Source organism: Manis pentadactyla, chromosome 3 (assembly GCF_030020395.1).
Source record: "Manis pentadactyla isolate mManPen7 chromosome 3, mManPen7.hap1, whole genome shotgun sequence".
Lineage (NCBI taxonomy): Eukaryota > Metazoa > Chordata > Mammalia > Pholidota > Manidae > Manis > Manis pentadactyla.
The window spans coordinates 17,539,897-17,556,345 of NC_080021.1; the positions used below are offsets into that span (position 1 = coordinate 17,539,897).

At 34.7% G+C, this 16,449-nt stretch overlaps 1 protein-coding gene across 3 annotated transcripts in view; it reads right to left on the reverse strand.

Moving 5' to 3' along the window:
• The window catches only part of TMEM65 (transmembrane protein 65), a 67,299-nt gene that overhangs the window by 14,318 nt on the left and 36,532 nt on the right, over positions 1–16,449 (reverse strand). For 2 of the 3 annotated variants that reach the window (XM_057497765.1, XM_036882905.2), the window contains 3 exons: positions 13,415–13,459; positions 4,399–4,466; positions 438–492 (listed from right to left, as the gene is read on the reverse strand). In XM_057497765.1, the coding sequence (XP_057353748.1) occupies positions 438–492; positions 4,399–4,466; positions 13,415–13,459 (168 nt within the window). Of the gene's footprint in view, positions 1–437; positions 493–4,398; positions 4,467–13,414; positions 13,460–14,881; positions 14,978–16,449 lie in introns of all 3 variants that reach the window. The other variant, XM_057497764.1, reaches the window with a different exon arrangement.

A 16,449-nucleotide genomic window follows, 5' to 3' on the forward strand; every position in this document is an offset into this window, starting at 1 on the left:
CTATACAATAAAGACAACACAGAACCATCCCCAAATTTCACCATCATGAAGAAGAGAGTGGTAATTGGGAGGGGGGAGAAAGAAACAGAACCAAATTAGATTTTCACTCATGTATTTTCTTCTTTGATTTTTCTAATTGAACTTGAAAACAAATCATTTAATAGAGACAAAAGATAGAAAGGTTTTGGGGAATTAAGAGGATAATTTGCTTGAACATTGTCAATGGAGTATTATAACCCATTAACTAACATAATACACCTAAAATTTCTCAGAAAAAAGTGCTACATACACAAAATTAGGAACTAGAATAATAGGATTAAGGAGACAGACATCTCAATGAGTAAACTTGAACTCAAATAAATTATCCTCTTTAAACCTAACCTACTGACATGCTTAATAAATATACAGACAATAATAACATTATTATTATTAAATACCTGCCATAGTTGAGATTCCCAAAATAATTCCAATAGACATCTCAATATGGGTTCCCTGAAAAATGATCACAAAGAAATTAATCTTAAAAATTAAAGTTTAAGTGACTATAAAAGAATAGCAAAGTATTAATAAAAACAGACAAAATAGTTAAACCAACATGTTATTGCAGCAAAATTACATACATTAAATATGCAGAAATATTCACATATAATGCAGTAATTCACTTAACTATTAAATATATGCATTCATGCAGAAATAACATCAGTAACATTTTATTCATCAAAATTAAGCTTTCATAAAAAAATACCTACAAACTTCGCAATACAATTCATCATTAAAATCTAGAATTCATATTTTCCTATCACAAAGACAGACACTATAAAGCTCTTTGAACACAAAGAAGACCAACTCACTTAAATTCTGAATGATACACATATACTATTATTGTTTTTTACTCTATCAAAAGATTAAAAAGACAAACTAAATCAGTATTTGGGGACCCAAGAGACTATAGAGTTAAAAAGTTATCCTTGTAACACTTAATACAGTAGGAGGTACAGTAAAAATGAGGCTCCAATACATTTCCACTTGATTTATTTATTGAGAGAGTTTAAGACTTTCTACATCTATCCCATTCATCTGAAGAAAAGAGGGGCTTGTATTTTTACTTCCACTTGAAAGAGAAGGAACTGAAGTAAGGATTCAACTATTGTAGTGGTTATTGTATAGAATAAGGAAGAAATCCTAGGATCTCAATCAATTCTAATCTTTAGGCAATTCAGATATAAGTAGACTTAATTTTCAAAAGTTCTCTTGAATACTAATGCTTAAATATTTCTAAAGAATTTTTAAAAATCTCAATGATATTTGAGAAGAAAAAAAAAGATGCCCTATTATGTAGAAATGCTGCATTACTCAATTATTTACAAAACCGAAGAGAAGCTGAGTTAAGTTTTCCTCAGTTTTCTTTCCTCTAGGTCTTTTGGTTCTGCTCTGAAGATGTGTATCTCTATACATGGGTGCAAAAAAATAAACCCAAAAAACCTGGAACACTAATATAGAAGAGAGGCATCTGACAGCTACAGTATATAAAAATAAAACAGTATCTTAAGCAGCAATGAATCATTAGGAATGACCCAAGAAGAATCTGTTTGCAATACAAGCATTTAAAAAGCATTTAAGCATTTAATCATTTGGTTGAATTTAGTAAATCTAAAGGTCCTTTTAATGGCATGAAAATCATTATATAAAGTCAAAGACAGTTCAAGGACAAGGGACTACCACTCTTTACTTTTTCCCATCATTGCATCAAATTTTATGATAATAAGTTGAGGTAGAAATTACATATAAATCTATTAATAGTTGTCAAAGTTAATCTGGTGTACCACCTGAATTAATCTACTCTACTACAATTAATCTACTCTAGAATTCTAATAAATTCTATCCTACACAACCCAGTAAAATATAAGTTATAAAAAGCAATCAAAATATTATAAAAATATAGTAAAAAAACTATGAAACCAAAGACTGAGGATGAAGAGCTGCCAATAATGAAGGTCAAATCTATTACAAGAAGTTATACAGGAATTTACGACTACAACTGTGGTAGCAGCCAATAGAGTACAACAGGGAAAGAGGAAAACATCAAATGTCTCTGGCGTGATAGAAAAGGATCAAGTATCTTCTTAACTATCTTAAAACAGTCATAGCTGTCCCACAATGTTAGGAGGTAATCAGTGTTTAAAAGAAATAAATAGGTGAAAACATTCTTAAGATAATAATGCTCACTTATTATCTTATTCATAGATTCTACAGTTACAATATTTATGTATTTTAGCCTCAGCAGTCTATTACAAAGCCTCTTTGTAATAGACTCTAGTGTAATCTCACTGCCTCTGAATTAGTTTGCAATTATCATAGAATGTTTTTGCCACAATTACTACTCTTAATCAGATATTGAAGCCACTAGCTTAAACATTTATTTCAGTATTATATATACAAAACTGTTGATAAGTCCCTGAAAATGGATTTCAATGTAAACTAAAAAAACAAATATTATTAATTTAGAATCAACTACCTTCAGGCCTGGAAAAACAGTCTACTCTCTTATACTAATAATGAGACACAGGCCTGAGTAACACAAAATAGTGAAAAGTATTACGATAACTTGACTCTAGAAAGTGGGTGTTTTGTTTTGTTGGTAGCTGTACTGATACAGAGACTATCTGTTACTTTAGATATTTATTTCAAAGAAATGATAATCCTGTGAAGGTCTTATTCATGATCTAAGAAGCTACCCAGTTTTCCCATTCAGAACCCTATGCAAAATCTCCCAGCACCCTTCTTTACGTAAAATACAGCATCTCAACACTTCCCTGTAGCAAGGGTAGTCTTTCATCATTTGAAAGGTCTGCCTACCTAAGGTCTGCCCTATTGAGATGGAGAGAACAAATAATTACTAAGACAGTAGTATAGATATTTGCTGTCTATAGAATCTAAAATACTGAATGTGTCCTATAAAATCAAAAGAAGTATTTGTCACAGAAGAGCTTTAATTCAGACAATCTCTTCAATAACATATCAAGTCTTAACTATAGCTTATATATTCATCATAATGAGGTTTTCATTACGTTAGATTTGAGTTACATTAAATATTTAAATAATCCAACTAATATTTTAGTAATTTCAGAAAAGGCAGTGTGGTTCAAAGGGGTTAACAAGTTTCTCACATTCAAAAATATATAAATGGGCAATTTGATTCTTACATATACTAGTAAAATGTCATAATCAGTCAAAAAATAAACATTTGAAATTATATGTTGGAGGCTTTGCTAAAGAATATCCAGTGGATGTTCATCACTTTCAAGCTGTGTGCATACTACACTATCTTCTGTGACTGTTACAGAGCAGGAGATCTTCCTGCTGTGTGAACCCAGGTGAATGCTAGACTTTCTGGATACCTAATCCCCATCAATCTGGACATAAAGTGAGACTGTATAGCAAAGAAAAACATTATTGAATGAACCAATTTTTTTTAGATATTCTTTAAGCAGAGTTTATAATCTGTACGATATAAATTATACTTTTATCCCTATTTTAAAACCAAATACTCTATTTATGTCCATCTGTAGAACACGAGCTCCAAAACACTGAAAAAAACCTTGCAAATCTCAAATGTATTTTCCTCTCATTCAATAATCCTAAAATTATTCCTTTTTTTGAAAAGTCTCGTACACAACAGATACAATTAATAGATTTTTTAAAAAGTTAGAGCCAATGATGAGAGTGGACAGCTTCAGAAGACTTGCATTTTAATCATGGACTTATTTCTGACTTCAGAATATAGACCCAATATTGGTATTCATTTAAAAAAGTGAAAACACTAAGAAAGGTGTATCAGCCAACCCTGAGACTAAACAACCTCTCAAGGAACACTCTTACATTAAAATGGCTGCAGCAAAGGGGAACTTTTAAAAATATTAGTATGGAACAAGACAGAAGGGGGATATATTCACAGTGTTCTGAAATGAAACTTAATATATCTTTGGGCTAAATGGAGAGATTTATAACGAAACACCCTTTAAAACATTTCTGCAGAGGAAAATTGAACAAGGAACTAATCAAATAACATATGTGATGAGAACTGCTGAACAATTAAAGAATATCAGAAATTTTTACATACTTTTTTCTGTAATAAGAATATTGAAACTAGAACAGGATAATATAGACCCAATGATACATGTTTATTATTGTCAATGCCTTACCAAGTTTTAATGACTAATACATATGAGGCCTTAAAATTAAACTGTGTAATAATTAACATGAAATATAGTACAAAATAGCTTCAGTCATTATGTTATTTGAAACTTTATATCTATGATACGTAAATGATTAGGAAAATTTAGACCACCTTAGTTTGTTTATTAACTCAAAATAGAAGGGGTGAGAGAAAGAACTTACTGCGACAACCATAATTGCATTATCCAAAAAGCCAAACCCTATGAAAGGTATCGCATTGTGGATGAATACTGAAAAATATCAAAAACAGAAAAATATATTTTAAGATTCCCATTACTTTAAAATGACAAAAACAGACCACATGCTTAAAGTTTACTAAGTAGACTTGATAATCTTTGCAATTTGCTTTCCATTCCCCATAGCCAAAAGACTTTGCTCCTGCTGTAAGTTTAACTACTTGGTAGAAGCTATACTGGGGAAATAAGCAAAAGAAGAAAGCATTTAACATGTAAAAATGATTGTGTTCAGGTTTTGTGTTGTTTTCTTGCTGGCAACATACACAGACACACATAATCACATACAGTTAATGGCAGAACAAATAAATAAATACATATTATAAATAACATGTGTTGCCTGTTTAATTGCTATAGACATCAACTTCTGTCTTATACCAAAAGACTGATACCATAAAATTAATCCCCACATTAGAAATAATCTAAAAAATGCCCTGAATCAAATTTCAGGGAAGCTGTTTGGTCATTTTTACTCACTAAACAATTTTTTAAACAAATGTTAGAAAATGTGATTATCTCATCTATAGTTGACAGCTATGTGCAAAGTCCTTTTTCTCCTTTGCCATGCATTGCTATCTCTGAACACTTGCACAAACTATAAGCAAACAATATTTGATTTAAATCAAAATGTAATTTAGCTTCTTCCTACCCAAGGTACACCTTACTTCATCTATCTAGTACATAATCTGAATGACCTGAGATAACAGAGATGTAACTAGGAAGCTAGGAAGAACTAATACCTATTTTTAATATATTTTCATATCTGTATCTTTAGCACGTGGCAGAATGCCTAATGCATAGCAGATGCTCAATAAACAGTTAATTAAGCTGAGAACCACTAACCTAGAAAGAAAAGATAATTTCAGATTGAAAGAATCGAATGCAGACTGTGAAAGATTTTTAAAAGCTGAGGATAGATAAGTGACTGTATTCAATTTATGAAAGAGCTGAAGTATAGTCAATATCATTTCAACTGAGGGCTTCTTTTAGATAAACATCAAAGCTCTCTGTCTTATACCACATACAAAAAAAAGTCCCTTAAATCAAATTGTTGTATGTGTTCAGTAACATTACAGCCTTTTTCCTTTCCAAGGCAGTTAAATCCTGAGAAAGTATAATTAAAATATAATCCAGAAGTTATGAAAGTTTGATAGTACTACAGTGAGTTCTCATAAATGAGAGAAGTTAACTAGCAGGCAAAAAAAACATTTCTACCCACAACCACTACTGAAGACTAAAATCACAGGAAAACAGCAAATATCCTAGGTCATTTCAGATTTCTTCTTGTTATCATAAGAAGGTCCAGATAAAAAGCAGCATCTTTTTAATTATAAAGAATATTATTTTAAAAGCTTTTAAAGATGATAAAAATCAAATAACACATTAATGAAATGGGATTTTTCAATTAAAAAGTCTAGGTTTAGTTCTTTGACATTTTGCCTAAATCTAGTTGCATAACTACCAGACATTCAAAATTTTATGATAAGCAGCTTCAAAAACATACACAATTCCAATTTCCAAAAACGTAATGTAAATTGGATAGGTCAAAAGAGTATAATAAAAATTTTTTAATTCACTAAATGAAACATTTATAGCAAAGAGAGAGGTAGTTAAATATACCTCTGCAGTTAAGTCTCCCAAATTATCTTCTTAACTGTCCTTGAAATGTAAATATGGCAGAGTAACTGTGAAACCTTTAGGATTATCTAACATTTTGGGGTTAATTAGATGGCATCTCTAAAACTGGCCAGTTACAAATATCTTAAAATTATGTGCTAAAGCTTTAAAATTAAGATCAGACTAATTGATAACCTTGTGAAAACCTGGTCAGTAAAACCAAGGCATGTTGTTATAATAATAATTTTGAATTATAAAATACATCATGTTTTTACAGTTTCACCTAAATAAACATATCTTATAAATAAAAATTTATTATTAACCCAAAGGAAAAAAATATCATTTTACAAAAGGCTAAATAAACATGTAGTGGACACTCCACTTGAGATACAAGATAAATAAGACAACCCTATATACAGTTTTAGTTATGACCAAAAGAAATAATAGTATTATACAGTGTGTATGAATCTAGGATAATCAGAAAAGATTACCTGGGAAAGAAAGGCCTTAAAAAGTTCTTAAACTAGGAGGAGCCAAGATGGCGGTGTGAGTAGAGCAGTGGAAATCTCCTCCCAAAACCACATACACTGTCGAAAATACAACAAATACAACTCTTCCTAAAAGAGAGACCAGAAGACACAGGACAACAGCCAGACGACATCCACACCTGTGAGAACTCAGCACCTCGCAAAAGGGGTAAGATATAAGCCGCAGCCCAGCGGACCCGAGCACCCCTCACCCCAGCTCCTGGCAGGAGGAGAGGAGTCAGAGCGGGGAGGGAGAGGGAGCCCAGGACTGCTAAATAGCCAGCCCTAGCCATCCGCACCGGACCGCAGACACAGTGCGTGCATGGGGTGCTGGAAACTAGGGAAACAGGACAGTAAGACCGGTGAGCGGGTCCCCACAGCCGGCGCCCCTGGGACAAAGAAAAGTGAGTGCTTTTTGAAAGTCTAAAAGGGACAGGGCCCACACAGCTAGACGGAAGCATACCGGGACACTTAGCCCAGCAGCTAAGAATCCCAGGGAACTCTGGGCACCCTAACCCCCTGGACAGCAGGGCAGCTCAGAGGTCCCTCACAGAGATAAACAGCCTCCCGGCCGTTTCCCCTCCACATGGCTCAGCCATATCAGAGCAGCAGCCCGAGGCAGGCCACACCCACAGCAACCACGGAGCTAAACTCCACAGCGGCTGGGCAAGAATCAGAAGCCCTGTCTGCGCACAGCTGCCCAGCACAAGCCGCTAGAGGTCGCTGTCCTCCCAGGAGAGGAAGGCCACAAACCAACAAGAAGGGACATTCTCCCAGCCATCACTTGTGCCAGCTCCGCAAACTATCTCTATCGCCATGAAAAGGCAAAAGAATTTGATACCGACCAAAATCACAGCCCCTGAGAAGGAGCTAGACCTAACCAGTCTTCCTGAAAAAGAATTCAAAACAAAAATCATAAACATGCTGACGGAGCTGCAGAGAAATATACAAGAGCTAAGGGATGACCAGAGGGAGATTACAGAAGTGAAACAATCTCTGGAAGGATATATAAGCAGAATGGATAAGATGCAAGAGGCCATTGATGGAATAGAAACCAGAGAACACGAACGCATAGAAGTTGACACAGAGAGAGATAAAAGGATCTCCAGGAATGAAACAATATTAAGAGAACTATCTGACCAATCCAAAAGGAACAATATCTGCATTATAGGGGTACCAGAAGAAGAGAGAGAAAAAGGAATAGAAAGTGTCTTTGAAGAAATAATTGCTGAGAACTTCCCCAAACTGGGGGAGGAAATAGTTGCTCAGACTACTGAAGCACACAGAAATCCCAACGGAAGGGACCTAAAGAGGACAACACCAAGACACATAATAATTAAAATGGCAAAGATCAAGAACAAGGACAGAGTATTAAAGGCAGCCAGAGAGAGAAAAAAGGTCACCTACAAAGGAAAACCCATCAGGCTATGGTCAGACTTCTCAACAGAAACCTTACAGGACAGAAGAGAATGGCATGATATAGTTAATGCAATGAAACAGAAGGGCCTTGAACCAAGGATACTGTATCCAGCACTATTATCATTTAAATATGAAGGAGGGATTAAACAATTCCCAGACAAGCAAAAGTTGAGGGAATTTGCCTCCCACAAACCACCTCTACAGGGTATTTTAGAGGGACTGCTCTAGATGGGAGCACTCCTAAAAAGAGCACAGAACAAAACACCCAACATATGAAGAATGGAGGAGGAGGAATAAGAAGGGAGAGAAATAATCATCAGACTGTGTTTATAATAGCTCAATAAGCGAGTTAAGTCAGACAGTAAGGTAGTAAAGAAGCTAACCTTGAACCTTTGGTAACCATGAATCTAAAGCTTGCAATGGCAATAAGTACATATCTTTCAACAATCACCCTAAATGTAAATGGACTGAATGCACCAATTAAAAGACACAGGGTAATAGAATGGATAAAAAAGCAAGACCCATCTATATGGTGCTTACAAGAGACTCACCTCAAACCCAAAGACATGCACAGATTAAAAGTCAAGGGATGGAAAAAGATATTTCATGTAAACAACAGGGAGAAAAAAGCAGGCGTGGCAACACTAGTATCAGACAAAATAGACTTCAAAACAAAGAAAGTAACATGAGATAAAGAAGGACATTACATAATGATAAAAGGCTCAGTCCAACAAGAGGATATAACCATTATAAACATATATGCACCTAATAGAGGAGCACCAACATATGTGAAACAAATACTAACAGAATTAAAGGAGGAAATAGAATGCAATGCATTCGTTTTGGGAGACTTTAACACACCACTCACTCCAAAGGACAGATCCACCAGACAGAAAATAAGTAAGGACACAGAGGCACTGAAAAACACACTAGAACAGATGGACCTAATAGACATCTATAGAATCTACATCCAAAAGCAACAGGATACACATTCTTCTCAAGTGCACATAGAACATTCTCCAGAATAGACCACATACCAGGCCACAAAAAGAGCCTCAGTAAATTCCAAAAGATTGAAATCCTACCAACCAACTTTTCAGACCACAAAGGTATAAAACTAGAAATAAATTGTACAAGGAAAGCAAAAAGGCTCACAAACACATGGAGGCTTAACAACAGGCTCCTAAATAATCAATGGACCAATGACCAAATTAAAATGGAGATCCAGCAATATATGGAAACAAATGACAACAACAACACTAAGCCCCAACTTCTGTGGGACGCAGCAAAAGCAGTCTTAAGAGGAAAGTATATAGCAATCCAGGCATATTTAAAGAAGGAAGAACAATAACAAATGAATAGTCTAACGTCACAATTATCAAAATTGGAAAAAGAAGAACAAATGAGGCCTAAGGTCAGCAGACGGAGGGCCATAATAAAGATCAAAGAAGAAATGAATAAAATTGAGAAGAGTAAAACAATAGAAAAAAATCAATGAAACCAAGAGCTGGTTCTTCAAGAAAATAAACAAAATAGATAAGCCTCTAGCCAGACTTATTAAGAGGAAAAGAGAGTCAACACCCATCAACAGAATCAGAAATGAGAAAGGAAAAATCACGACGAACCCCACAGAAATACAAAGAATTATTAGAGAATACTATGAAAGCCTATATGCTAACAAGCTGGAAAACCTAGGAGAAATGGACAACTTCCTAGAAAAATACAACCTTCCAAGACTGACCCAGAAAGAAACAGAAAATATAAACAGACCAATTCCTAGCAATGAAATTGAAGCGGTAATCAAAAAACTACCCAAGAACAAAACCCCCGGGCCAGATGGATTGACCTCAGAATTTTATCAGACATACAGAGAAGACATAATACCCATTCTCCTTAAAGTTTTCCAAAAATAGAAGAGGAGGGAATACTCCCAAACTCATTCTATGAAGCCAACATCACCCTAATACCAAAACCAGGCAAAGACCCCACCAAAAAAGAAAACTACAGACCAATATCCCTGATGATCGTAGATGCAAAAATACTCAACAAAATATTAGCAAACCGAATTCAAAAATGTATCAAAAGGATCATACACCATGACCAAGTGGGATTCATCCCAGGGATATAAGGATGGTACAATATTCGAAAATACATCAACATCATCCACCACATCAACAAAAAGGACAAAAACCACATGATCATCTCCATAGACACTGAAAAAGCATTCGACAAAATTCAACATCCATTCATGATAAAAACTCTCAACAAAATGGGCATAGAGGGCAAGTACCTCAACATAATAAAGGCCATATATGATAAATCCACAGCTAACATCATACTGAACAGTGAGAGGCTGAAAGCTTTTCCTCTGAGATTGGAAACAAAACAGGGATGCCCACTCTCCCCACTGTTATTCAACATAGTACTGGAGGTCCTAGCCACGGCAATCAGACAAAACAAAGAAATACAAGGAATCCAGTTTGGTAAAGAAGAAGTCAAACTGTCACTATTTGCAGATGACATGATATTGTACACAAAAAACCCTAAAGACTCCACTCCAAAACTACTAGAACTGATATCGGAATTCAGCAAAGTTGCAGGATACAAAATTAACACACAGAAATTTGTGGCTTTCCTATACACTAACAATGAACTAATAGAAAGAGAAATCAGGAAAACAATTCCAATCACAATTGCATCAAAAAGAATAAAATACCTAGGAACAAACCTAACCAAGGAAGTGAAAGACCTATACCCTGAAAACTATAAGACACTCTTAAGAGAAAGAAATTAAAGAGGACACTAACAAATGGAAACTCATCCCATGCTCCTGGCTAGGAAGAATTAATATCGTCAAAATGGCCATCCTGCCCAAAGCAATATACAGATTCGATGCAATCCCTATCAAATTACCAACAGCATTCTTCAATGAACTGGAACAAATAGTTCAAAAATTCATATGGAAACACCAAAGACCCCGAATAGCCAAAGCAATCCTGAGAAGGAAGAATAAAGTGGGGAGAATCTCGCTTCCCAACTTCAAGCTCTACTACAAAGCCACAGTAATCAACAAATTTGGTACTGGCACAAGAACAGAGCCACAGACCAGTGGAACAGAATAGAGACTCCAAACATTAACCCAAACATATATGGCCAATTAATATACGATAAAGGAGCCATGGACGTAAAATGGGGAAATGACAGTCTCTTCAACAGATGGTGCTGGCAAAACTGAACAGCTACATGTAAGAGAATGAAACTGGATCACTGTCTAACCCCATACACAAAAGTAAATTCAAAATGGATCAAAGACCTGAATGTAAGTCATGAAACCATAAAACTCTTAGAAAAAAACAGCAAAAATCTCATGGACATAAACATGAGTGACTTCTTCATGAACATATCTCCCCAGGCAAGGGAAACAAAAGCAAAAATGAACAAGTGGGACTATATCAAGCTGAAAAGCTTCTGTACAGCAAAGGACACCATCAATAGAACAAAAAGGTATCCTACAGTATGGGAGAATATATTCATAAATGACAGATCCAATAAAGGGTTGACATCCAAAATATATAAAGAGCTCACACACCTCAACAAACAAAAAGCAAATAATCCAATTAAAAAATGGGCAGAGGAGCTGAATAGACAGTTCTCTAAAGAAGAAATTCAGGTGGCCAACAGACGCATGAAAAGATGCTCCTCGTTGCTTGTCATGAGAGAAATGCAAATTAAAACCACAATGAGATATCACCTCACACCAGTAAGGATTGCCATCATTGAAAAGACAAACAACAACAAATGTTGGCGAGGTCATGGAGAAAGGGGAACCCTCCTACACTGCTGGTGGGAATGTAAATTAGTTCAACCATTGTGGAAAGCAGTATAGAGGTTCCTCAAAATGCTCAAAATAGAAATACCATTTGACCCAGGAATTCCACTTCTAGGAATTTACCCTAAGAATGCAGCAGCCCAGTTTGAAAAAGACAGATGCACCCATATGTTTATCGCTGCACTATTTACAATAGCCAAGATATGGAAGCAACCTAAATGTCCATCAGTAGATGAATGGATTGGTACATATACACAATGGAATATTACTCAGCCATAAGAAGAAAACAAATCCTACCATTTGCAACAACTTGGATGGAGCTAGAGGGTATTATGCTCAGTGAAATAAGCCAGGCGGAGAAAGACAAGTACCAAATGATTTCACTCATCTGTGGAGTATAAGAACAAAGAAAAACTGAAGGAACAAAACAGCAACAGAATCACAGAACCCAAGAATGGACTAACGGTTACCAAAGGGAAAGGGACTGGGGAGGATGGGTGGGAAGGGAGGGACAAGGGCAGGGAAAAAGAAAGGGGGCATTACGATTAGCATGTATAGTGTGGGGGAAGCACGGGGAGGGCTGTGCAACAGAAAGAAGACAAGTAGTGATTTTACAGCATCTTACTACGCTGATGGACAGTGACTGTGAAGGGGTATGTGGGGGGGATTTGGTGAATGGGGGAGCCCAGTAAACATAATGCTTCTCATGTAATTGTAGATTAATGATACCAAAAAAAAATTTTTTTTAATTCTTAAACTATTTTGATATTTGGGAAAAATTTCTTATTTCTAATGTGCATTATAGTCTACCACTGAGTGAAAAAGGAACTGGCTATTAGTTTTTTTTTTTTTAATTATGTAAGTTTGCTCTCCAGTATGTAATGATCCCCTATCAATTTGGGATTTCTTCAACTTGCTTTGGAAAATACTATTCTACAACTCAACAGTTGTTAGAAAATAACACTAATATTTAGCTTTAACTTAACAACCTATTCAAATTCACTGTGATGTTAAACAATCCTCTTCTTACATTGTTGTTAAAAGAAGATCCCAAACTGCTTTTTATTATTGCATGTTGGCCTTCGATATTTGCTCCTATCACAATAAAGCAAGAACACCAGCAGCACCGTAGGTTCTTTTTCTTGGCAGTTTTAAAGTTTTCAATGAACTTCATCTTCATTATTACAAATAGTTATCTTCTCCACCAGAGAAGAGCTCTACCTCGCCTGACCTTAGCAATTATAGTTCTGCAATTCCCCAACAAAATCCAAACTAAAGTAATATAATCTCTTTTTTGGGAATTAAGAAAACCTCTACCACAAGTACAATTCTATTTATAATGAGTAAAAATATTTAACAATATTAGAAATTCCATAATATTGTGATATGTCTTAAACCAAGTTTATAAACTTTGCCTCAGCATAATAAATGGGATAATCCACTCTGTCTGGAAAGTTTAATTTACTGCCTCTTCTGTACTCTCCATGAATGATACAGTTATTGCAAGTCCAAAAGACAGATGCATAAATATTTAACAATTATAGAGCAATTACCATATCTTAGCTGTCCTGGGGTGGGTGGTAGAGCTTCCAATTTTTCTAAAGGGGAAAAAAAGGGTGTGGGGAAAGAATTAGTTACCATAGCATGACTTCTTAATTACAATGAAGAAAATAACAGCAGATTGACCAAGTGAGAGAATATCCGAGTTTATTCATCAATATTTTTACGTTAATGGACCATAATTATCCATACAGAAAATATTACTTGGTATGGATTAAATTTCAAGGCTAGAAAACAAAATGAAACTTTAGTTACAAGTCTATCATACACCCTACAGCCCTAGGTAAATCACTTGCTTTTTTTTAAAGTGCTTGTATCTACATAATAAGCCTGTTTACATTAATTACAGTAAAAAAACCTTCAGAAATACAGCTTCCTTCTTTAAGATGGCAACCTAGGTGACTTAAGAAATATATATACAAACAAACCTTGAAAGCAGAGAAAAAAAAAAATTCAAGTAGACCTAGATGTCCTTTAGAAAATATGAAAATAATGTGTTTAAGGCATTAACAACAATGACTTTGCTGGATGGTGTTTTGTTTCTTATTTAATCTCCCTTGGTAAATACTATTTTGAATTTTGAGAACCATACTACTGGATAATATAGAATATTCTACACAATAAAATGACCCAAAAAAAGTAGGGTCTTATTTAAAGCCACAAATAACAATAAACTATTTATAATATTTGTCAAAATAAACAAAGTTTTCCCAAATATAAGTAAAGGTAAGCATCTTTTAAGTGCCATCATTAAATCTAAAAATTAACTATTATTGCAAAGAAGCAAACTACTTGATCTCATAACAATAACCACCATTTGTATAGTAGAAGAGTAAGCTATGGTAAAATGGCAGAGCATTCTACCTTTATCTTCATCAAATCCAGTAGAATTAATTGATAACCTATAGAGAAGAACCCAAACCATGCATCGCTCTAAAGATTTAGTACAATCAGATTGTCCAAGGAAACACATTACAAATTGGATATACATTTTCTAAAATATTTACTTATAGTCTATGATAACATAAGAACTGAAGAATTTAGTTTAAAAAAGTAAAAAGCACATAAATCTCCAATGATAAGCTATATAAATAAGGAGTATGACCCATATTTCTGAATAATATTTTACTAAAAAAGCATATAGTACCAGAATGGTTTTACAGTAAGCAATACAATAAACACTGACAGTTTAATCAATTACTGTGTTATTAAGGAAGTTCTAAGAATGCAAATATGTTTTGTTTTTCCATTTTTAAAAGAGTTAAGGAATAAACATATACAAATCTCTGCAGAATTTCACAGATTAAAATATATTCTCCACTCTTTGACTAGTGTTATTACCTCAAAATCTACTTTGGAAGCATGCAAATGATTTTCCAAGTTTTAAACAAGGAATATAGCATACCACTGCACTCCACAGAGTTTTCTCGTGAAGTAAACATGCAAAAGTTGTTACATACCAGAACTATTTGCTAGGTGCATTACTCTCATCATCACTACAGTTCTGACACTGTGAGGAGAAGTCCTTGTCAGTTGACTGGAACATCTTGAAATACCTAAAAATTCAACAAGCAGGACCTTCCCAATAGAATGAGAGTATACAGAGTCCTTGCTTTTACTTCTTCAAATCCCTACATGTTGAGCAAAATATTTAATATATTTCACAACTCCTAAGAAGAAAGGTAAGGCTAGGCAAATGTAGATTGTGTAACAGTAAAGAGAAATAACAAATAATGTAATCAATATTCCTAATCTTTCCTTCGAACTACACATAAGGATGAAAAATTAAAGGTAATGAAAAAATAATTTTTTAAATGAGAAAAAGAAATACAAAATAAAGGAGAGAGAGCAGGGAGGAAAATTACTGGCACAGAGATTAAAGTAAAATCAAAGCATAGATTCTGCCTCCTCCTTAATAAAGAACCTAAGGAGTAACATGAAAGGAACATTTCCTAGAAAGTGGAAATTATATTGGAAAGTATCCATCAAATTTTTAAAAATCATAAATTGATCATTTTGAGGACTTTGCCATTATAATCTTTACTACATTAACTGAATCAAACAAAATATATCAGAAGTTAAAAACATTAGACATGTAATATACAACAGAACTCAATCTTGGAAAAAGCCCAAAGTTTCAGCAATCTATACAGGTTTAAAATGTAATGGCTGCTAATATAACTTGACTGAAAATAATCACAATAAACCCCAGAAGCTTTATCTCCTTACATCTACATCTTAACCTTAAGAATTTTCTTCTGACAAATGGTAAATTGTCTACACTTACATTGGAAATGCATTCATTTTAATCTAATGTTTTATTAAGCAGATTTTGGAGTTAGAAAACCAGTTCTTTCACACCCCTATGTTTATCGCAGCACTATTTACAACAGCCAAGAATTGGAAGCAACCTAAGTGTCCATCAGTAGATGAAGAGATAAAGAAGATGTGGTACATATTCACAATGGAATATTATTCAGCCATAAGAAGAAAACAAATCCTACCATTTGCCACAACATGGACGGAGCTAGAGGGTATTATGCTCAGTGAAATAAGCCAGGCAGAGAAGGACAAGTACCAAATGATTTCACTCATATGTGGAGTATAAGAACAAAGAAAAAACTGAAGGAACAAAACAGCAGCAGAATCACAGAACCCAAGAATGGACTAACTGTTACCAAAGGGAAAGGGACTGGGAAGGATGGGTGGGAAGGGAGGGATAAGGGGGGCGGAAAAAGAAAAGGGGCATTGCGATTAGCATGTATAATGTGGGGGGAGGCACGGGGAGGGCTGTGCAACACAGAGAAGACAAGTAGTGATTCTACAGCATCTTACTATGCTGATGGACAGTGACTGTAATGGGGGTTGTGGGGGGGACTTGGTGAAGGGGGAACCTAGTAAACATAATGTTCCTCATGTAATTGTAGATTAATGATACCAAAAAAAAAAACAGTTCTTTCAGTTACTGTGTGTGTCTGTGTGTTATATACATCATGCATTCTGTCTTTTAAAATAATGAGATCACATT